The sequence below is a fragment of the Elgaria multicarinata genome, chromosome 3 (genome assembly GCF_023053635.1).
Source record: "Elgaria multicarinata webbii isolate HBS135686 ecotype San Diego chromosome 3, rElgMul1.1.pri, whole genome shotgun sequence".
Lineage (NCBI taxonomy): Eukaryota > Metazoa > Chordata > Lepidosauria > Squamata > Anguidae > Elgaria > Elgaria multicarinata.
Window position 1 is genome coordinate 166,670,526 of NC_086173.1, and position 22,847 is coordinate 166,693,372.

Consider the following 22,847-nt stretch of genomic DNA (forward strand, 5'->3'; position numbering starts at 1 on the left):
TTGGTCCTCCAGCCTCAGCGGTGCAAAGCTGCTCCAGGCCAACATAGAGATCGGGACATCCAGTCTTGAAAGTAAACAAGCTTTTTTCTTTCTTTGAAAGAAACTCCCCAGACAGACCTCCTCTCCTGGCTGGCTAAAGGAGAAGATCCCTTTGTCCAGGACTCTGATGAGGATGAAAGCTCAGCAGGTGCCTACTTAGGTGTATGTTAGGATGTAAGCAAGTGTAAGGTGATGCACGTTGGGGCAAAAAATCTCAACTTCAAGTATAACCTGATGGGATCTGAGCTGGCGGTGACCGAACAAGAAAGGGATCTTGGGGTTGTGGTGGACAGCTCGGTGAAAATGTCCACCCAGTGTGCGACCGCTGTAAAGGAGGCAAACTCCACGTTAGGCATGATAAGAAAAGGAATTGAGAAGAAAATGGCTAGTATCATACTGCCCTTATGCAAATCTATGGTGCGACTACACTTAGAATACTGTGGACAGTTCTGGTCACCACACCGAAAAGAGGATATTATAGAGCTGGAAAAAGGGCAACTGAAATGATGAAGGGGCTGGAGCATCTCCCCTGTGAGGGAAGGTGACATCAACTGGGATTGTTTAGCTTGGGAAAAAGGAGGCTAAGGGGAGACGGGATAGAGGTGAACAAAATGATGCATGGTGCGGAGAATATGGAGAGGGAGGCATTTTTCTCCCTCTCTCAAAATATTAGAACCTGGAGTCATCCCATGAAGCTGATTGGTGAGAGATTCAGGACAAATAAAAGGAAGTACTGCTTCACACAGTGCATAGTTAAACTATGGAACTCACTACCACAAGATGTAGTGATGGCCACCAATTGGGATGGCTTTAAAAGAGGGTTGGATAAATTCCTGGAGGAGAAGGCTATCCATGGCTTCTAGCCCTGATGGTTGTGTGCTACCTCTGAGGCAGTAAGCCTGTGTGCACCAGTTGCTGGTGGTGACCGAACAAGAAGGAGATCTTGGGGTTGTGGTGGACAGCTTGAGGAAAATATCCACCCAGTGTGCAGCCGCTGTAAAGAAGGCAAACTCCATGCAAGGCATTATGAGAAAAGGAATTGAGAATAAAACGGCCAGTATCATACTGCCTTTAAACAAATCTATGGTGCGACCACACTTAGAATACCGTGTACAGTTCTGGTCACCACACCTAAAGAAGAATATTATGGATCTGGAAAAAGTGTAGAGAAGGGCAACCAAAATGATGAAGGGGCTGCAGCATCTCCTGTTTGAGGGAAGGTGACATCAACTGGGATGGTTTAGCTTGCAGAAAAGGAGGCTGAGGGGAGACATGATAGAGGTGCACAAAACGATGCACAGCGTGGAGAATGTGGAGGAGGAGAAATTTTTCTCCCTCTTCCATAATACTAGAACCCAATGGAGTCATCCCATGATGCTGATGCATGGGAAATTCAGGATAGATAAAAGGAAAGCTTGTTTCACACAGTGGAAGTTGTAGTGATGGCCACCAGTTTTGATGGCTTTAAAAGGGGGTTAGCGATATATAGATACATCTCTCTAGCTCTCCCACTCTTACTCAACCAATCAAAGCACTCCCCCTCAACCATCCAATTCAACCCATCTACTAATTGTAAGTACTTTGAGGCCTACTTATTTCCTGGACCTTCTACATAATATAAACAATAACTCTGTGTGTGTGTGTGTGTGTGTGTATTAGCAAAAAAGGTCATCATACGACAGATGTAGAGGAGCAGTCTGGTGAGGAGGTTTGTGGGTTTTGGCCCCTCTGCTAGGCCGGAAGCTCCTGGCATTAATCTTTCTTTGGAACTTGGAACTTCCATAGAAGGCCGCAGTTCCGAGAAACATCGCTAGATGGCGCCAGAGGGCAAAAACTATATTTCAGAACTTGGAACTTCCATAGAAGGCTGCAGTTCTGAGAAACATCCCTAGATGGCACCATAGGGTGGAAAAAACTATAACTGGTGAGGAGGAGCAGTCTGGGCTTTTATATATATAGACTAGCAAAAAAGCCCATCATACGACAGGTGTAGAGGAGCAGTCTGGTGAGATTAGTGGGGTTTGGCCCCTCTGCTAGGACGGAAGCTCCTAGAAGTGATCTTTCTTTGGAACTTGCAACTTCCATAGATGGCCGCAGTTCCAAGAAACATCGCTAGATGGCACCAGAGGGCAAAACCTGGAAGTGGCATGGCCTTCTATCTTGGAACGTCCCTAGATGGCAGTTGTTTTACTTGGTAGATGGCAGTTGTTTTTCTTGGCACTTCCATAGAAGGCCCTGTGAGCTCAGAATGTTTAAACATGCAAGTAGGAGAGAAGGCAGAGGCAGTGGATTGGCCTACTGGTCATTGTGACCTCACTGTCATGCCCTGTGTATTTTTATTTATTTATTTATTTATTTATTTATTTATTTATTTATTACATTTCTATACCGCCCAATAGTCGAAGCTCTCTGGGCGGTTCACAAAAATTAAAACCACAATAAAACATCCAACAGGTTAAAAACACAATTACGAAATACAGTATAAAAAGTGCAACCAGGATAAAACCACACAGCAAAGTTGATATAAAATTAAAATACAGAGTTAAAACAGTAAAATTTAAATTTAAGTTAAAATTAAGTGTTAAAATACTGAGTGAATAAAAAGGTCTTCAGCTGGCGACGAAAGCAGTACAGTGTAGGCGCCAGGCGGACCACTCTGGGGAGCTCGTTCATTTCCTTTGGCAGGGGCTCACGAAGAAGGGCCCCTGTAGATGATCTTAAGGTCCGGGTAGGTACATATGGGAGGAGGCGTTCCTTCAGATATGGAGTAGATATAGAGTCAGGGGAAGAGGACATGTAGGAACCTGGACCCCCTGATGGTGATGGCCGCCATTGGGGGAAATGATGGCCAGATGCTGCTAGTGGGAGCCATGATAGATTCCGGGGCTTCAAGCAATTTCATGGACCTGGGGTTTGCTACTCAGCACCAGATTCCTCTGCGGCTATTGGCAGAACCTTAGCCAGTAGAGACAATTGATGGTCGTCTCCTAAAATCTTTCACAGTGACACATCAGACAGCGGTGCTGACCCTGGAAATCCAAGGCCATGTGGAGCTAAACCAGTTTTATGTGGCAGCTGTACCACATTTCCCACTATTCCTAGGAATGCCCTGGCTGATCCAGCATGATCCCTGCATTTCCTGGATGCGTCGGGAAGTGCTCTTTGCTTCCGAGTACTGCCAAGAACACTGTTGGCCGGAGCGGATCCATGCCGCCCCAGCAACAAACTCCATAGAATCCTCGGCAGTACTACTGGTTAAATACCGTGATTTTGCAGGAGTGTTTGAGAAAAAAGAATCAGAGAGACTACCCCCACATAGAGTTTATGACTGTGCAATCGAGTTGGTCCCAGGGCCCCCTATACTGGCAGGGTGCCTGTACTCGTTATCCGAGCCCGAATTAGCAGCCTTACGGGACTTTTTGGAAACCAACCTGCGGAAAGGCTTTATTAGGCCTTCTACATCCCCTGCAGGGGCTCCCATCCTTTTTGTTTGTAAGAAGTGTGTTATTTTACGCCTATGCAATGATCATAGGACCCTAAACTGGATCACGATCCGCAACCGGTACCCGTTACCCCTGATCCCCAAACTACTGGAATGCCTCCGTCATGCCAGGGTCTTTAGGAAACTTGACCTCCGGGAGCATACAATCTGGTGAGAAACCGGGCCAGGGACAAGTGGAAGACTGCCTTCCAGACCAGGTATGGGCAGTATGAGTACATGGTCATGCCCTTCGGGCTCTGCAATGCTCTGGCCATGTTCCAACATTTCGTGAATGACATCTTCAGGGATTATTTGAACCGGTTCATTTTTATCTATCTGGATGATTTCCTCATCCACTCCCCCACCCAGAATGCCCATGATGCTCTTGTATGGGCGGTACTTCAGAGACTCCGAGAGTACCAGCTATACGCCAAGTTGTAGAAGCGCGCTTTTGATTTGACAGCAGTAGACTTCTTGGGCGATGGTCCTTGTTCTTTGTCCAGTTCAACTTCAGGGTGAAATATATCCCACGTGCCCAGAACTGACAGGCGGATGCCCTGTCTCAGAAACCAGAGTATGCTACAGAACCAGAGAAAGAGAGGCGGTTGACCATCCTCCGTCCCGAACATTTTGCGGCTGCGCCAATAACCTCCATCTTGATAGACCATATTCAAGATCTCCAGGCCCGGGACTCTTTGGTTACAGCGCACGCAGGGGACAAGGCCCCCACCCCTTTCTCCATGTCTGAGGGCCTTCTGTATCACCGGGGCCAGCTCTATGTGATGGTAGGTCCTTGTAGGGAGACAGTGCTATGTTTGTGCCATGATTCTAAACCTGCAGGACATTTCGGACTGTGCAAGAACCTTCATCTTCTTACTCAGGAATTCTGGTGGCCTCGTGTTCATGCTGACGTCACCCGTTAAGTTCAGAGCTGCCCAGTGTGCCGACGAGCGAAGGACATCAGGGGGAGGCCTGCAGGATTGTTGCACCCTTTGGCTACCCCTTCCGGGCGCTGGCGGGTCATTTCCATGGACTTCATTACAGACCTCCCACTCTCTGTTGGCCATACCACCGTGTTCATGATGGTCAATCTGTTTTCAAAGATGCCCCATTTTGTTCCTTGTTCTGGGATTCCCACAGCCAAGGAAAAAGCACAGTTATTTGTCCACCATGTCTTCCGGTGTCATGGCCTTCCGGAAGGTATTATCTCCGATCGCGGCTCTCAGTTCATGGCACAGTTCTGGAGGAGTCTACTCCAACTATTGGACATTACCGCCCACATGTCATCTGCTTATCATCCACAAACGGATGGCCAGACCGAATGCACAAACGGTACATTGGAGCAGTACCTGCGGTGCTACACCAACTATCAGCAGGATAATTGGGAAGAGTTGCTCCCCTTGGTGGAGATCGCCTACAATAATTCTGTACATACCTCGACCCAGCAGACCCCTTTTTTCGTGACAGGGGGGTATCATCCCCATTGGTTCCCGGCTGTCGTTCCCTCCTCTGCGGTCCCTGCAGCAGACCAGTGGCTTCAGGAATTGCAGGCCGCCCGCTCCCTGTTGCAAGAGCAATTAGACATGGCAAAGGAGGCTTACAAATGTGGGGCTGATCATAAGCGTGAGGAAGAGCCTCCCAGGAAAGTAGGGGATCGGGTGTGGTTGTCCACCCATAACCTTCCTCTCCACCATCCCTGTTGGAAACTGGTGTAAGGAACGGTGAGTTTTCTGAGGATGAGGACTCTGGGGATGAGCAGCCACAGACCCAGTACCAGCTTGGCTGATCAACAGCCAGCAGAGGCCTCATCCAGTGCAAACTTAGAAGAGGAGCAAACAGACTTGTTACACGTGCCCTCGTTCAAACAGCAAAGGGCAGAGAAGGAGGCTTTACGCCGATCTAAGCGGATTGCTAATAAACACCAGCTGAACAAGGAACAGCTGTGAGGCTGAGCTGGTGTATTTAGGTAGCAGTGCGCAGGCCAGCAAATTGTCAGAGCTTATCTGGTTTGCCTGGGAGAAGCTCTGGACCGTGTACCCTTGACCGTGCCGTGTTCCTGTTGGATTGTTTTGGACTCTGGACTTCTTGGACCCCGTGACTCTCTCCTGCCCTTTGGAACCTGGACTGGCTTTATGGACTTTCGTGACTCTCTCGTACCCTCACTGACATCTGGAATGCTTTATGGACTGCCTTTGTGTTTTGCGTAAGCAACAAACGATTGCTCTATGTATTTCTGTTTCAGCTGTGTGACCAATACACATTAGTAGTTACCTCCTTAGTTTGCTGTGTTTGCTGTTTCTTGGCACACTTCCCAGACTGGGCACACAGCCAAGTAGATAAGCTAAGGTGGCTGGTTACAGACTTGCTTTCTCCAGGACAGAATAAGCTCTGACCAACGTAAACCAGCACTTTTTCTGTTAAGAAAAATAAGGATGGAAAACTTTGTGGAACAGCAGAATCAGCTAGCTGCGCAGGTGAATCAGCTCACGCAATTAATCATCACGCTCCAAGCACAAGTAAATCAGGCAACGGCTGCCCCTTCTCAGCCTTCACCGCTGCCACGTAGGAGTAAATGCTTTGCAACCATGCCAGAGAGGTTTTCCGGAGAAAGGGGAATGCTGGACACTTTTCTTGCAAACTGCAAATTGCATTTCAAGGTCCGACCGGAGGATTTTGTTACAGATGGGCACAAAGTAGCTTTTATTGTGTCCTTGTTGTCTGGGTCTGCAAGCAAATGGGTTACACCTTATCTCAATCAGGATAGCCCGTTGCTTGACAACCTGGATGAGTTTCTGAAAGAGATGACGGCCATCTGGGGAGATCCGGTGAAAGCAGAAACGGCTGAGCACTGCATAAGGGAGTTGCGTCAGGGAAAGGGGTCAGTGGCTGAATATGCTACTCAGTTTCGTCTCCTGGCACAAGAGCTGACTTGGAATGACAGTGCACTTCAGTCGCAGTTTCGTTATGGCCTGGCAGAGGAGCTGTTGGATGAATTGGCATGCTCAGCACCGCCTACATCATTGGCTCTGCTCATCGAACAGGCCACCCGGATGGATGCTCGGTTATCAGCTCGTTGTTTGGCACGAAAAGGAGCAACAGGGTGGAGAGTGGAGCCAGTGGTAGAGCCAGCAGCAACACCTGCAGTCGTGGTCTCGCCCTGTACCGGTGAAGAGCCCATGCAGCTGGGAGCTGTGAGAGCATGTCTCTCTGCGGCGGAGAAGCAGCGAAGGAGAGTGGCTGGCGTGTGCTTATATTGTGGACATGGGGGGCATTTTGCTCGAGTCTGCCCTGCCAAGGGACAGAAGGGGTCTTTGTCGGGAAACGGGACTTCCCAGGCTTAGGAGGGGTCGCTAGCCTGGGAATTTTTGGGGCAGAGGCAGGTGTGCCTCATGCAGAACCTAGAAAAGACCCTCTACTGGTCTCAGCAACTCTGTCAGAGGAGCAGGCTCAGGGGTGTGCAGTGGGAGTTATGGTTGACTCTGGAGCATCCAGCAATTTTATGGACTGGGCATTTGCTTCCCAACACAAATTCACATTAGAGCCGCTGGCAGAGCCGAGGCAGGTGGAGACAATTGATGGGCGACTTTTAAAATCAGGGCCAGTTACGCACCAGACCACTCTGTTGAGGCTGGAGATTCAGGGGCATGTGGAGCACCTACGTTTCTATGTGGCAGCAGTGCCACATTTTGCAGTGGTTTTGGCGATGCCATGGCTCACGCAGCATGATCCCCATATCTCATGGGGTCGGCGGGAAGTACTTTTTGCTTCGCCCTATTGTCAAGAACATTGTTGGCCGGAGCAGGTGCAGGCAGCCGTGGCAGTGGTTCCAAGATCTACGGCTGCAGATCTTCCAACAAAGTACGCTGAATTTGCGGATGTTTTTGACAAAAAGGAGGCGGATAGGCTTCCACCGCATAGGCCATATGACTGCACCATTGATTTGTTACCAGGGGCCTCTATACCAGCAGGGCACATTTATTCCCTTTCAGAACCAGAGTTGGCGGTTTTACGGGAATTTTTGGAGACCAACATACAGAAGGGGTTTATTCGCCCTTCTAAGTCGCCTGCAGGTGCACCCGTATTCTTTGTACGCAAAAAGACAGGGGATTTGCATCTCTGTAATGATTATAGAGGCCTGAACCGCATCACGGTGCGTAACCGCTACCCTTTACCGTTAATTCCAGAACTTTTGGAGCGCCTGCGACATGCGAAGGTTTTTACCAAATTAGATCTTCGCGGGGCCTATAATTTGGTGAGAATCAAGGAAGGGGACGAGTGGAAGACTGCTTTTCAGACCAGATATGGGCACTATGAATATACGGTGATGTCGTTCGGATTATGCAACACCCCAGCCGTATTTCAGCATTTTGTTAATGACGTTTTCAGGGACTACCTGGATCGCTTTGTTATTATTTATCTGGATGATTTTTTGATTTATTCCCCCAATCAGGAGGCGCATGATGCTCATGTTAAGGCAGTCTTGCAGAGACTTCGTGAGCACAGGTTGTACGCAAAATTAGACAAATGTGCGTTTGATCTCACGGAAGTGGACTTTTTGGGTTATAAGATCTCTGCAAAAGGAGTGGCGATGGATCACGCTAAGGTCGAAGCGGTCCTGTCCTGGCAGTCTCCTAGGACTCGAAATGAGGTGCAGCGCTTTTTGGGTTTCGCGAATTTTTACCGGCGCTTTATTCCGGAGTTCGCGACTCTGGCGGAACCCATCACGCAGTTGCTGAGGGGCAAGACAGGGTTTCGGTGGACGCTGGCAGCACAGGTAGCTTTCGAGCAGCTGAAGCAGCGTTTTACGGCAGCCCCAATTCTGCAGTATCCAGATCCACGTAAACCGTTTGTGGTGGAGACGGATGCGTCGGATGTCGCCGTAGGTGCAGTTCTGCTGCAGGCAAGTACAGCAGACTCTGGGTGGTTGCCTTGTGCGTTTTTTTCTAGGCAGCTTACTCCACCAGAAAGAAACTACACGATCTGGGAGAAGGAGCTCTTGGCAGTAAAGGCGGCCTTCGAGGTGTGGCATCATCTGTTGGAGGGGGCGGAGTATCCAGTGGAGGTTTGAACCGATCACCGGAACCTGGAGTATCTGCAAACGGCCCGGAAGCTGACACAAAGGCAGAAGCGCTGGGCTTTGTTTTTTGGGCGTTTCAACTTTCGGTTGAAATATATTCCTCGGGCCCAAAATCGCCAGGCTGATGCCTTGTCCCGCAAGCTGGAGTATGCAGCGCAGACGGAGAGGGAGGTGCTGTCAACGATCCTGCGACCCGAACATTTTGCAGCGGCACAGGTGCCCCCGACTTTGCAGGAACAGATTCGCCAGGTGCAGGGGCAGGACGTGTTGGTGCAGGAACATGCAGCAGAAGGGGCCAAGGCACCGTTTCACATGAGAGACGCGCTCCTATATCACCGGGGTCGTTTGTATGTGCCAGCAGGGGTGTGTAGGGACTCCGTGTTACAGCTGTGCCATGACAGCCGGCCGGCCGGACATTTTGGCATATACAAGACTTTGCACCTGCTATCTAGAGACTTTTGGTGGCCGAGGGTGCAAGCGGATGTGGCTCGGTACGTCCAGAGCTGTCCGGTGTGCCATCGGGCAAAGGACAGAAGGGGGTGACCGGCAGGCTTGCTACATCCGTTGCCTACACCTGTGGGTCCATGGCGGGTGATTTCAATGGACTTTATTACAGACTTGCCATTGTCTGCGGGACACACCACTATATTTGTAGTGGTTGATCTTTTTTCAAAGATGGCGCATTTTGTCCCGTGTCCAGGGTTACCAACCGCCCAGGAGACTGCTCGGTTGTTCGTAGACAATGTGTTCAGGTTACATGGACTGCCGGAGGGGATTGTCTCGGATCGGGGAGTGCAATTTACGGCACGTTTTTGGAAGGCGGTGATGCAGGTGTTGGACATCAAGGCACATATGTCATCAGCCTTTCATCCACAGACAGATGGCCAGACAGAGCGGACAAATGGCACGTTAGAGCAATACCTGCGATGTTACTCTAACTATCAACAAGACAATTGGGCGGGGTTGCTTCCCTTGGCGGAATTCGCCTATAATAATTCAGTGCACGCCTCAACGCAGCAGACACCGTTTTTTGCAACCAGCGGTGTTCATCCACGGTGGTTTCCGGCGGTGGTGCCCGCTACCAAGGTTCCTGCAGCAGACCAATGGTTGCAGGAATTACAGGCAGTGCAATCCATGGTGCAGGAACAGCTGCAGGTGGCCAAAGAGGCCTACAAGGTGGGCGCTGATCGGAGGAGGCAGGAGGGGCCGGCAATCACGGTTGGTGACCGGGTGTGGTTGTCAACACGGAATCTTCCACGGCATCGACCCTGCAGGAAGTTGGATGCGCGTTTTATGGGCCCATTTTTAGTAACAGCACAGATTAATCCGGTGGCGTTCCGCTTACAGCTGCCTCGGACTTTCCGGATTCACCCTGTGTTTCACCGCTCTCTATTGGTTCCAGCAGCAGGGGTAAGGCCGGATGCTGGGTCAAAGGCTCCTCCAGTCCCAGTGTTAGTGGATGGACTTTATTACAGACTTGCCATTGTCTGCGGGACACACCACTATATTTGTAGTGGTTGATCTTTTTTCAAAGATGGCGCATTTTGTCCCGTGTCCAGGGTTACCAACCGCCCAGGAGACTGCTCGGTTGTTCGTAGACAATGTGTTCAGGTTACATGGACTGCCGGAGGGGATTGTCTCGGATCGGGGAGTGCAATTTACGGCACGTTTTTGGAAGGCGGTGATGCAGGTGTTGGACATCAAGGCACATATGTCATCAGCCTTTCATCCGCAGACAGATGGCCAGACAGAGCGGACAAATGGCACGTTAGAGCAATACCTGCGATGTTACTCTAACTATCAACAAGACAATTGGGCGGGGTTGCTTCCCTTGGCGGAATTCGCCTATAATAATTCAGTGCACGCCTCAACGCAGCAGACACCGTTTTTTGCAACCAGCGGTGTTCATCCACGGTGGTTTCCGGCGGTGGTGCCCGCTACCAAGGTTCCTGCAGCAGACCAATGGTTGCAGGAATTACAGGCAGTGCAATCCATGGTGCAGGAACAGCTGCAGGTGGCCAAAGAGGCCTACAAGGTGGGCGCTGATCGGAGGAGGCAGGAGGGGCCGGCAATCACGGTTGGTGACCGGGTGTGGTTGTCAACACGGAATCTTCCACGGCATCGACCCTGCAGGAAGTTGGATGCGCGTTTTATGGGCCCATTTTTAGTAACAGCACAGATTAATCCGGTGGCGTTCCGCTTACAGCTGCCTCGGACTTTCCGGATTCACCCTGTGTTTCACCGCTCTCTATTGGTTCCAGCAGCAGGGGTAAGGCCGGATGCTGGGTCAAAGGCTCCTCCAGTCCCAGTGTTAGTGGATGGGGAGGAGGAGTATGAAGTGGCACAAGTCTTGGACTCAGGGAAACATCAAGGGCGTTTGCAGTACTTAATAGACTGGCTGGGTTATGGGCCAGAAGAGCGCTCCTGGGAGAATGCTGGGGATGTGCATGCTCCTCTCTTGGTGCAGGACTTTCACCATAACTACCCTTCCAAGCCAGGCCCAGCTAGGGAGGCAGGAGGGGATTATGGAGAGGGGAGTAGTGTAAGGAACGGTGAGTTTTCTGAGGATGAGGACTCTGGGGATGAGCAGCCACAGGCGGGACCCAGTACCAGCTTGGCTGATCAACAGCCAGCAGAGGCCTCATCCAGTGCAAACTTAGAAGAGGAGCAAACAGACTTGTTACACGTGCCCTCGTTCAAACAGCAAAGGGCAGAGAAGGAGGCTTTACGCCGATCTAAGCGGATTGCTAATAAACGCCAGCTGAACAAGGAACAGCTGTGAGGCTGAGCTGGTGTATTTAGGTAGCAGTGCGCAGGCCAGCAAATTGTCAGAGCTTATCTGGTTTGCCTGGGAGAAGCTCTGGACCGTGTACCCTTGACCGTGCCGTGTTCCTGTTGGATTGTTTTGGACTCTGGACTTCTTGGACCCCGTGACTCTCTCCTGCCCTTTGGAACCTGGACTGGCTTTATGGACTTTCGTGACTCTCTCGTACCCTCACTGACATCTGGAATGCTTTATGGACTGCCTTTGTGTTTTGCGTAAGCAACAAACGATTGCTCTATGTATTTCTGTTTCAGCTGTGTGACCAATACACATTAGTAGTTACCTCCTTAGTTTGCTGTGTTTGCTGTTTCTTGGCACACTTCCCAGACTGGGCACACAGCCAAGTAGATAAGCTAAGGTGGCTGGTTGCAGACTTGCTTTCTCCAGGACAATTGGACGCTCAATTTCTTGGGCCTTATTTGGTTACTTCAAGGGTCAATCCTGTCGCCTTCCGGCTGCAACTTCCCAGGTTGCAGAACCACCCGGTGTTTCACCGCTCTTTGTTGGTTCCGGATACAGGAGTTCGACCTGTCACTGGGGCTGCTCCTCCTCCTGCCCCGGTGCTAGTGGATGGGGAGGAGGAGTTTGAGGTGGCACAAGTATTGGATTCCCGGCAACATCGTGGCCGACTCCAGTACTCGATCAATTAGGTTGGATATGGGCAGGAGGAGTGCTCCTAGGAAGATGCTACGGATGTCCATGCTCCTGTGTTGGTCCGGGACTTTCACCATCATTACCCCAGGAAGCTGGGGCCTCCTGGTTTGGGGGGAGGAAATGATGGAGGGGGGAGTAGTGTCATGCCCTGTGTAGATATGGAGTCAGGGGATGAGGACATGGAGGAACCTGGACCCTGTGCTGAAGAGTCCAGCTCAAAGGGGGTGGAACCTGTGCCAGCAGGGGTTCCTGCCAACCTAGGGAGCCAGGAGGAGGAAGAACCAGGCACAAGTGTGTCAGCAGGGAGTCCTGCCAATCTAGACAACCAAGTGGGGGAAGAACCAAACATACCCGTTCCGTCGTTCAGCCAGCAGCGAGCAGAAAAGGAAGCTAGACGCCACTCCCAGAGGCTTTATCTGAAACGCCGAGCAATGAAGGAGCACCTGGGGGCAGCAGTGACTTGTATATATATGCCTCAGGGAGCTTGGGAGAGTTTGTCAGAGGATAACTCACTACCCTGTCGAAAGCTCTGGTGTTGGTGCCTGTGACTTCTCAGCCTTGTTGCCTAGTATCCTGTTTTGACCATGGACCTGTCTTTGACCACGTTGCCTGCTCAGCTTGCTTGACCTTGGATCGTCTCTGGACTATGCTGCCTGAGAAATCCTCTGTTACCACGGACTTGTTCTGGACCACCTTGCCTTCTGTAAGCCGTGACTATACACTCTGTGACTTGAACTATTCTGTGTGCCTCTCTGCCTGCATTGGGCTGCTTTCAAGAGACTGAATCCTGCCTGTGAACTGTAACTGTAATTGCTTAGTTGCTGCTATAAAGTTGGCAGATTACCCAAACACTGTTCTTATCTCTGTCAGTGCTTTAATTGGTTGTTTATTGCTTAAGTAGCTTGGCGGAGGCCTCAAGGCTTTTATATATATATATATATATATATATATATATATATATATATATATTTACACACACACACACACACACACACACACACACACACACACACACACACATTTATAACATATAAGGCAGCTGAACATCACAGGGACGATCTCTCTTAAATGGAAATTTGTATAAAATAAGCCCCTCTCTGCTTTTGGTGATAGGGCCTCATCCAATTCGGCTGCTTATGGGGTGTCAGTACTGGTGACCGGACCAATCGGGGACCCACACCAAATTGAGCTTTAAAAAAGCACACACCGACCCCGTTCAGAAGACACCTTAAACCACGGTTTTAACCATGGTGAATAAAGCAAAAAGCCTTATTCACTGTTGTTAAAGCCATGGTTTAATGTGTCTTCTGAACACGGCCTGGCTTTCTGGCTTAATCACCATGGTTAAAGCCATGGTTTAAGGCATCTTCTGAGTTGTGCCTCACTGGTTTAGCTTGCCAAAGTTCATGCTGGTTAAAATACATCGTTTTTTGATGCTAAATTTATAAATTAAAATGGATGAGGTATTGCAACAAGAACGTCCTGCTTTGTTTAATGGGTCTTGTGCTCATGTGACTGTGCATAGAACTTCAGCGTTGCAGCACATGGGATTGAGATTCTTATTTTTATTTTCTTGCTTTCCAGGGCAGTATATCACGTTCTCAGCTAACGCCATTGAAGCCCTGCAACAAACCCCATTCTCCAGGCTGAGCGTAGCCAACCAGCTGCGAATCAAGGAGATGGGACCAGACATGACCGTGCTGATGGTTCATCAGGGTGCAAGTGAAAGAGGAAAGGCATATACCTGGAAGTTCACCTCATCATGGTACAAACGCAAGGCCTGGCTCTGTGGGAGCAAAGTACATGATGCTGTTTTCTGCTTCCCTTGCTTGCTGTTGTGGGGCGAGAAGGCATGGACAAAGACGGGCATCAGGGACTTGAAACATCTCACTGAGAAGACCAAGAAGCACGAGGCGTCCAGGAGCCATATTGACAGCTGCGTGCTGCATGCTGTCACAGAGGAAGCCAGTGTTCCTCTGTGAGGAAGCACAACCAGGAAGTGAAGAAGCACGGAAACATCCTGTCCATGATCTTTGACTGCATACGCTTCTGTGGGGCCTTTGAACTGGCGCTTTGTGGGCACAACAACGAGGAGAACTCTGAAAATCCAGAGATTTTCAGGGGGCTGGTAAATCTTGTGGCATCCATCAACGTGGCTGTGGAACTTCACCTGCAGAGTGTCCAGGTGTTCAGAGGACTCTTAAAGTCAGTCCAGGACAAACTGCTGGACTTCATGTTCACGGTGGCAAAAGGCAATAGAATAGCTCAATGCAGGAATCTACCCTAAAGTATCCCTGACAGATGGTTGTCCAGCTGCCTCTTGAAGGCCTCTAGTGTGGGAGAGCCCACAACCTCCCTAGGTAACTGATTCCATTGTCGCACTGCTCTAACAGTCAGGAAGTTTTTCCTGATGTCCAACTGGAATCTGGCTTCCTGTCACTTGAGCCCATTATTCTGTGTCCTGCACTCTGGGAGGATCGAGACGAGATCCTGGCCCTCCTCTGTGTGACAAACCTTCAAGTGTTTGAAGAGTGCTATCATGTCTCCCCTCAATCTTCTCTTCTCCAGGTTAAACATGCCCAGTACTTTCAGTCTCTCTTCATAGGGCTTTGTTTTCAGGCCCTTGATCATCCTGGTTGCCATCCTCTGAACACGTTCCAGCTTGTCTGCGTCCTTCTTGATGTGCGGAGCCCAGAACTGGATGCAGTACTCTAGATTAGGGATGTGCTCCGCTCCGATTAGGAGCGTAGAAGCAGTAGCGGATTGGCCTGCTCCGCCTTACCCAGAGGCGGAGTAGGAGCGGACCGCGGACCCCCTAGAAGCAAGGCGAAGAGAAGCGACCATTTTTCGGAGCTCCGAGTTCAGGCGGAGCGCTCCGGTCCCCATCTTGAAAACATTTCGCCATAGGATTGCATTGCGGCAAATAATCGCGCATAACTACGTTGTTTTTGAAGCTATCATTCTGGAAATTCTTGTGCACAGAGAGTCGTGGATGGGGGTCATTTTGAGACCACTCTCAACTTTCTGCGTTGTCTGGGTCGCGGGCTATATTTTTGTGAAAATCGGGTCAACCGCGCGGCTCAAACTGCGTTTTCAGCTTTTCGCCCATAGGATTGCATTGAGGGAAAGAATCGGGGATAACTGGGGGGGGGTTTAAGCTATCGTTCTGAAAATTCTTGTGCACAGAGAGTCGTGGATGGGGGTCATTTTGAGACCACTCTCAACTTTCTGCATCGTACGGGTCGCGGGCTATATTTTTGTGAAAATCGGGTCAACCGCGCGGCTCAAACTGCGTTTTCGGCTTTTCGCCCATAGGATTGCATTGAGGGAAAGAATCGGGGATAACTGGGGGGGGGGTTTAAGCTATCGTTCTGAAAATTCTTGTGCACAGAGAGTCGTGGATGGGGGTCATTTTGAGACCACTCTCAACTTTCTGCATCGTACGGGTCGCGGGCTAGACGTTTTTAAAAAATCGGCGGGAAAAATACCTTTTTCAAAGGGCTGAGGGGCAGAGTCAGCTCCCGGTCATGATGATCCCAAAGTTGGAGGAGGGCATAGGCAAAACAGGTAACTTGGGATTCTGGGAAACTTCTCTTTCTTCATCTGAACGGGCTTTTCCCCGTGTTTTTTAACACAGTAGCCCCACCAAATGCACAAACACAACCTGAAATCATATACTAAGCCAAGAATAAGAGATAGAAACACAGCACTGCTCCCCACCCTAACCTTGGGGAACAACTGAATCGATGTGGTGCAAGGGGATGAGCTCCCCTAGGGCATCTCATCGTGGACGTGCCCCCACTCTCTCCTGCACTGGAAGGCCATTAGAGCCTTCCAAAGAGAGTAAAACGGTGGAGCAATGCCTATCATGAGTTGAAGTGAATGGTCACTTTTCAGTGGTGGAGCAATGCCTGTTCTGAGTCGAAGTGAGCGTTTTACTTCTTCTCAGAGCTGTGGCTGTCAGTGTCTTGAACTGGCAGCTACTTCCCCCTCCCCCGGGCACGTCCCCCTATTGCTGGTAAAAGACAGATATAGCCTTTTAAAAAAAGTTCTTCTTGTTGTTTATTGAGCAACACTGCTGCTTTTAATTCCACCCCTCCTTTGTTTATTGATTGATTTATTCCATTTTCTATGCATTACTGGCTTATCCTTGGCTCACTTCCTTATGCCCCCAGAAATGCCAGCTGCATGCCTGCCTGCCTTCCCTCCCTCCTCCCCTGCCCACCTCGCAGGGATGGTGTGTGTGGGGTGCCCGATTTTCAAAAATTTGCCAAAAATCAGGGGATGATGGGATTGCTTTGAAACTTGGCGTGCGTGTGTATATCCCCATGAGGTGTCATGGTGCCAAACATGAGGTTTCTAACTTGAACAGAAAAAAACTTGTATAATTTTTTAGCTTTCAATGCAAGCCTATGGGGGGGGGGGAACGAAGCTCCGGATCCGGATCCGGAGCTCCGGGCGGAGCGGAGCGGAAGTGGGCGGAGCGGGGGCGGGGCGGAGCGGCCCGATCCGGAAAATGGCGGATCTGCAAGTGAAGCGGAGCGGGGGGTCTGTGCACACCCCTACTCTAGATAAGGCCTGACCAGGGCCGAATAGAGAGGAACCAGTACCTCATGCGATTTGAAAGCTATACTTCTATTAATGCAGCCCAAAATAGCATTTGCCTTTCTTGCAGCTGTATCACACTGTTGGCTCATATTCTGCTTGTTTGTGATTTACAACAATTCCAAGAGAGGTAGAGTGTTAAAAGATGAATAAAATAAGTTATTTATGACTATATAGCCAGGAACAGATTTAGGAAGTTGAGGAGTGTGCTGAGTTAATACAAATAACTACACTTGCTGTAATGAAAAAAAAAAAAAAAACAAACTCAGTAAGCCATGAGTGTTTCCTCTAATATGAACGGTTGAGTTAATTATATCATGAGTTGGTTAGTCCAGTGAAAACTTTGTGTAAAAGTCCATGTATTGTATTAGACTATGAGTGTTGTTTCCTTTTATTTGATTTTAAGTTGGATGAACTTGTTTATAATGTAATATGACATATATATATATATATATATATATATATATATATATATATAATTTGAATGTCTTATAGCTCCTGACGAAGGATCCCCAGATCCAAAACACTGAGCGTTGTACAAGTTTGGTTTAAAGTTTTTGAACAGTTTTATATTTTGGATAAGAAAAATAAAGAAACCTCTTTTGACATTTCATAGCACCAGAGCTAGTCGCCTGTTTTTCTCGTTGCCATCAGGATTAGTAGCCATCAACAGCCTCCTCCATGAATTTGTTAAATCACCTTTTAAAGGGGTGGATTCCTGCATTGAGCAGGTGGTTGGACTCGATGGCCTTGTAGGCCCCTTCCAACTCTGCTATTCTATGATTCTATGATAAAAGCCTTCCAAATTGGTGGCCATCACTGGTTGTGAATTCCATAATTTAACTCTGCGCTGTGTGAAGAAGGACGTCCTTTTATTTACCCTGGATCTCCCACAAATCGGCTTCATGGGTTGACCCCAGATAATTGGTCTTAGCCAATAGTGCCTAGAGCTGACTCGCAACCACCCGCTCAAGGACCTTGCCCATGAATGGAGCATTTGCTACTGGCCTATTGTTATTAAGATTTTCAGGGTCCAGGGAATCATAGAATCATGGACTAGCAGAGTTGGAAGGGTCCTACAAGGCCATCGAGTCCAACCCCCTGCTCAATGCAGGAATCCACCCTAAAGCATCCCTGACAGATGGCTGTCCAGCTGCCTCTTGAAGGCCTCTAGTGTGGGAGAGCTCACAACCTCCCTAGGCAACTGGTTCCATTGTCGTACTGCTCTAACAGGAAGTTTTTCCTGATGTCCAGCTGGAATCTGGCTTCCTTTAACTTGAGCCTGTTTTTCTGTGTCCTTCACTCTGGGAGCATCGAGAAGAGATCCTGGCCCTCCTCTGTGTGACAAGCTTTTATGTAATCAAAGAGTGCTCTCATGTCTCCCCTCAATCTTCTCTTCTCTAGGCTAAACATGCCCAGTTTTTTCAGTCTCTCTTCAGGTTTCTTCAGGAGTGGTCTCACTACCACCTCTTTCACACGGCCTGGGTCCACTCCCTCTTGCAGAGAGGCACTTATCACCTCCTTGGCCCAGCCGGCTGTTCCATCCCTGCTAGCTTTTATTAGCCAAGAGGGGCAAAGATCCAGTACAGAGGTGGTTGTGCAGACCTATCCAAGCACCTTGTCAATGGTGCACCAACTGAAACTCATCCAGGAAAACAGGACAAGGCTGTGATCTGGATACCTACCTCGACGGATTCACCTGCTATAACTCTGGAGTCCAAGTCCTTGCAGATGCAGGAGATTTTATTCTGGAAGTGCCCAGCAAATACATTACAGCAGGCCTCAGAAGGTTCTACAGTGTCTTTGGGGCCAACATGCAATCGCCCTCAGACGACTCTGAAAAGCTCTACTGGGTGGCAGATTGATGATTCAATAGTGGCCGCAAAATATTTTTTGCCACTGCGACGGCACCGACTTATACAGAAGGCCTTGCCTGCACCACCTCTTGAAAAGCCTGAGGAAAGGGTAAAAACAACACAACCTTTCCCCTATACGTGAGGGAACGAGGTAAAGGGTAGGTTCTATTACTGAGGTACTGAACAGCAGGTGTATTTTTAGATGTTTTTACACTGTGTAATGGAGCAGGTAATCACTCCGAGCTGACGCGTGGTTTGTGGTAACAGAACGCAAAGTAAAGTTTATTGAAATTTAACAGATCTTTGGCATTTCAATTTTAGATCAAACCTGCTTGTTTTTATACTTAAAACAACCCCAAGTTCCTTAAAATTCCTCACACCAAACACTCTCATGAAGCACAAGCCAGACTAAAACTCCCAGACTAAAACCAAAACCTAACTAACCCACAATCTCCTCAGCCAATCTATTTATACTCCTCCCTCCCCTCTCTCACCATATCACTAGCCACACCCACGCAGTCAAACATTCTGCACTCACTAGACATACAAATCCAGACATACCTAAGGGACAGAAAGGTGGGTATTGCCAAAGCCACCTTCACTACCCCTGAATATGCCTTACTGTAGGCACTCATCAGAGCTTGATGGCATCCACTAGGAGTTCTTTTCCATCTGAACTCAAGCCGTCTCCTATTTTGTTTCACCACTCTCAGCTCTGGGGTATACCACAGAGGCGTATGAACTCTACAGGGGAGAGGGCGCTCAGGAGCAATCCTCTCAACCAATTTCTGCATTCCACAGATCAACTAGGGTTTTGACAGGAGAGCCAGCCCTATCAGCCGGAAAACTCCCCAGAGCCCTCTGGAAACCATCTGGATCCATTAGCTTCCGGCAGCCTCATGGGTCCCCCACCCTTGCAGAGGGAAAAAGCTGCTGTAAGTCTAAACCTCAGCAGATGGTGATCTGACTATGACAAAGGGGTTGATCATAGAATCATAGAATCATAGAATAGCTGAGTTGGAAGAGACCTACAAGGCCATCCAGTCCAACCCCCTGCCCAATGCAGGAATCCACCCTAAAGCATCCGTGACAGATGGTTGTCCAGCTGCCTCTTGAAGGCCTCTAGTGTGGGAGAGCCCACAACCTCCCTAGGTAACTGATTCCATTGTCGTACTGCTCTAACAGTCAGGAAATTTTTCCTGATGTCCAGCTGGAATCTGGCTTCTTTCAGATCACCATCTTCACATCCAGTTGAAAAAAAAAACAAACAGGTCTAGGGTGCGCCCCACTACATATGAACCACATCTGCCATTTGGACGCCCACTCTCCCAGCTTGGAGAGTTCTCTTTGGAGCTCTTCCCCATCCCTTTGTGTTTTCACAACCTTCAATAATTTGGTGTCGTCGGCAAACCAGGCCGCTTCACTGCTAACTCCGGATTCCAGATCATTTATGAACAAATTGAAAAGTATTGGTCCCAATACCAATCCCTGTGGTGGTTTTCAGGGTGTGGTTTCTTACAGACCTTCCTCACCTGTTTCCCCAATAGCTCTTCATCTTATTATTCTGGAGCATAATTATTCTTATTATTCTGGATATTATTCTGGAGCATTTGGCGCGGGGATCATAAAACGGTGGAATGAGGATGTCACACAGATTTGGTAGGAAACGAAATGGGACAGATCTTCATTTTTATTTATTTTGTTGACAGTGTCTGAAAAACAGGTATTCTGTCTCTGCGTTGTTCTCCCTGCTGAACTCTGTCTTGACATTGGCTGGTGGTAGGAAGATGCCAACAGGATCTAGCAGGGGTGTGTGTGTGATGGACGTGACTTCATGCTTCATGCCTTCACGTCTTTAGTTGCACCTGCGGTGGAGAAAAGAACGTAAAATAAGCCTCCTTAGGCCTAGTATTCAGGCAGAGACAGCACAAGGTGTTGGAGGCAGAAAATCCAAACAATCTCTCTCTCTCTCTCTCACACACACACACACACACACTGCATTGACCCAGACAACTATGAGCCAAAGAAGTTTCCTGCCCTTTTCACAGTAGCCCTGAATCTTCAGCCCCAGGTGGGGCACCTTAACTTGCTCATGGTCTCCTCTGATGCAGGTGTCCGTTTTGAAGGGTTCATTGCCAGGTTGTCAAATAGGGCTGTGCATGGAACCCCCAACCCCGGATTCGCTTCGGATCCCGATTCTGACCTTCCAAATCACCCCGCTTTGCTTCGGATGCGGGATTTGGATCTGAATCCCGCACAGCCCTAATGTCAAACCTCTCTCAGCCCGAGGGCCGGATTCAGCTCTCAGGGCCACATTCCAGTGATGGACAGAGCTGAAGAGAAAAGGGGCGGGGCCAGAATCCCAGCGTATTTCCCCTTGAATCCCTCCGGGCCCAGGACTTAGTCTCAGGAGAGGCATTTCGAACCTTTCAGAATAGGGGGGAAAGATACATAGAAGCCGGAAATCATGAAAAGATTGGTGGTGGAGAAAAGGGGTGAAGCTAGGGGGAAAAGGGTAGGGCCTTCTGGGGAATCCTAGACTGGGACCCAAAATTGGCTGGATTTTGACCCCAAGAGGGCTGAGGTTCCCCCAGCCCCGGTTTAGACGGTGGGAAGTTGGGAATTGCAAGGGATTGCGTCGAGCTCAGGGGAGGAGAGATCCTGGTGCTTCAGGGCTTCAACGGTGCTGGCACCAGGTTCTGGAGAAGCACCGTGTTGAATCATAGAATAGGAGAGTTGGAAGGGGCCTACAAGGCCATTGCGTCCAACCCCTTGCTCATGGCAAGAATCTACCTCAAAGCATCCCTGAGAGATGGCTGTCCAGCTGCCTCTTGAAGGCCTCTAGAGTGGGAGAGCCCACCACCTCCCTAGGTCATTGGTTCCATTGCCATACCGCTCTAACAATCAGGAATTTTTTCCTGATGTCCAGCCAGAATCTGGCTTCCTGTAACTTGAGTCCATTATTCCATGTCCTGCACTCTGGGAGGATCGAGAAGAGATCCTGGCCCTCCTCTGTGTGACCACCTTTCAAGTCTTTGAAGAGTGCTCTCATGTCTCCCCTCAATCTTCTCTTCTCCAGGCGAAACAGGCCCAGTTCTTCCAGTCTCTCCTCATAGGGCTTTGTTTCCAGGCCCCTCCTCCTCCTCCTCCTTGCCCCCTTCTGTTGATCTCAGGATCGGTTGGCAAGGGGGTAGCTTTTGCGGTTCACCCCGGGTAATGCCATCCTGAACCCACCCTGTTGAAATGGGCAATTCTGTAAAGCCCTCTCTGAAGCATCCATTGAGTAGGAAGCTTTTACATTTCCAACCCACAGACGCTTGAAGAGTTCCATCTTGGCAAATTCCAGGGAGCCCCAAACCAGGACTTCCACACGAAGAGAGAGGGAAGCATTTGAAGTAAAGGTCAGGATGGAAGGTTCCAGCAAGAGGCCATCATGGTTCATACTCTACCTGTACTGCAGGGGGCGCTGTACGTGTCGATGGCATATTCATCTGGAAATGCAAGGGAAAGATGGTTAGGTGTGTCTTTCTCCCTGCCTCTTCCTCCCACAAATCCTTCCACAGGAGTCAACTCTTGCTACCGTCATCCTGCTTTATCGTGCATTGCTTTTAAGGGTTGGTTTCTAGGATATTTATAAATATCCTTTTTGTATGGCATTTTACATTTTTGGGGTGAGCTGCTTTACGGGTTAATGGAGAAGCATAAAATACGCAGAGCAAGTCTGGATTGCCAGAGCTGTTCCCTTTCTCACCTGTTTCGTAGTAATCGTAGATCTTCACTACGGCAGCCTTCAGGCCCTGGACAGCCACGTCTCGCTTCACTGCGAAGGAGAAACTCTGGGTCTTGTTGGTCACCTGTGGAAAAGCAGCTGGGGTCATTTGTGATCTGATCTGGTGAAGATAGTCCAGGAATGTGGAGCTTCCTGCCTGTGGACCCAGTCCGGCCCACGGAGCCCCCTGGAGGAATGTCCCCTGCTGTTATCTCCAATATCGGGTTGGAGATAACATCAAGGATGCCAGCCATGGTGGGGGGCTGTGCCACTGCTGAAGGGAGAGCGCCTCTTCAGAGCACCACCTGAGCCTTCCTTTGCATGCCTCTCACTGCCCCAGATGGAGATGAGGAGAGGTGCATTTCAGTTCACAGAGTCAATCATTAATGGGAGGCAAGCCGAATGCATTTCTCCCCCATCAGAAGAAGAGGGTGTCGTGGACAGTCAGAGCAGTTCTATTCATCAGTGGCTCATCAACACGTTCCTTTTTCTCAGGTTATGGGAAGACGAGGCGGGAGGTTGAGGGCAAAGCACCCTCACCC

At 49.4% G+C, this 22,847-nt stretch overlaps 1 protein-coding gene across 1 annotated transcript in view; it reads right to left on the reverse strand.

The window, feature by feature from the left end:
* Window positions 1-20,191: 20,191 nt before the first annotated feature.
* LOC134396117 (alpha-2-macroglobulin-like) overlaps window positions 20,192-22,847 on the reverse strand; it is a 90,161-nt gene continuing 87,505 nt past the window's right edge. Inside the window, exons 35-37 of the mRNA XM_063122479.1 lie at window positions 22,288-22,390; window positions 21,986-22,027; window positions 20,192-20,401 (exon numbers count right to left, since the gene is read on the reverse strand). Coding sequence (XP_062978549.1) covers window positions 20,376-20,401; window positions 21,986-22,027; window positions 22,288-22,390 — 171 coding nt within the window. The 3' untranslated portion in view covers window positions 20,192-20,375. The remainder of the gene's footprint in view (window positions 20,402-21,985; window positions 22,028-22,287; window positions 22,391-22,847) is intronic.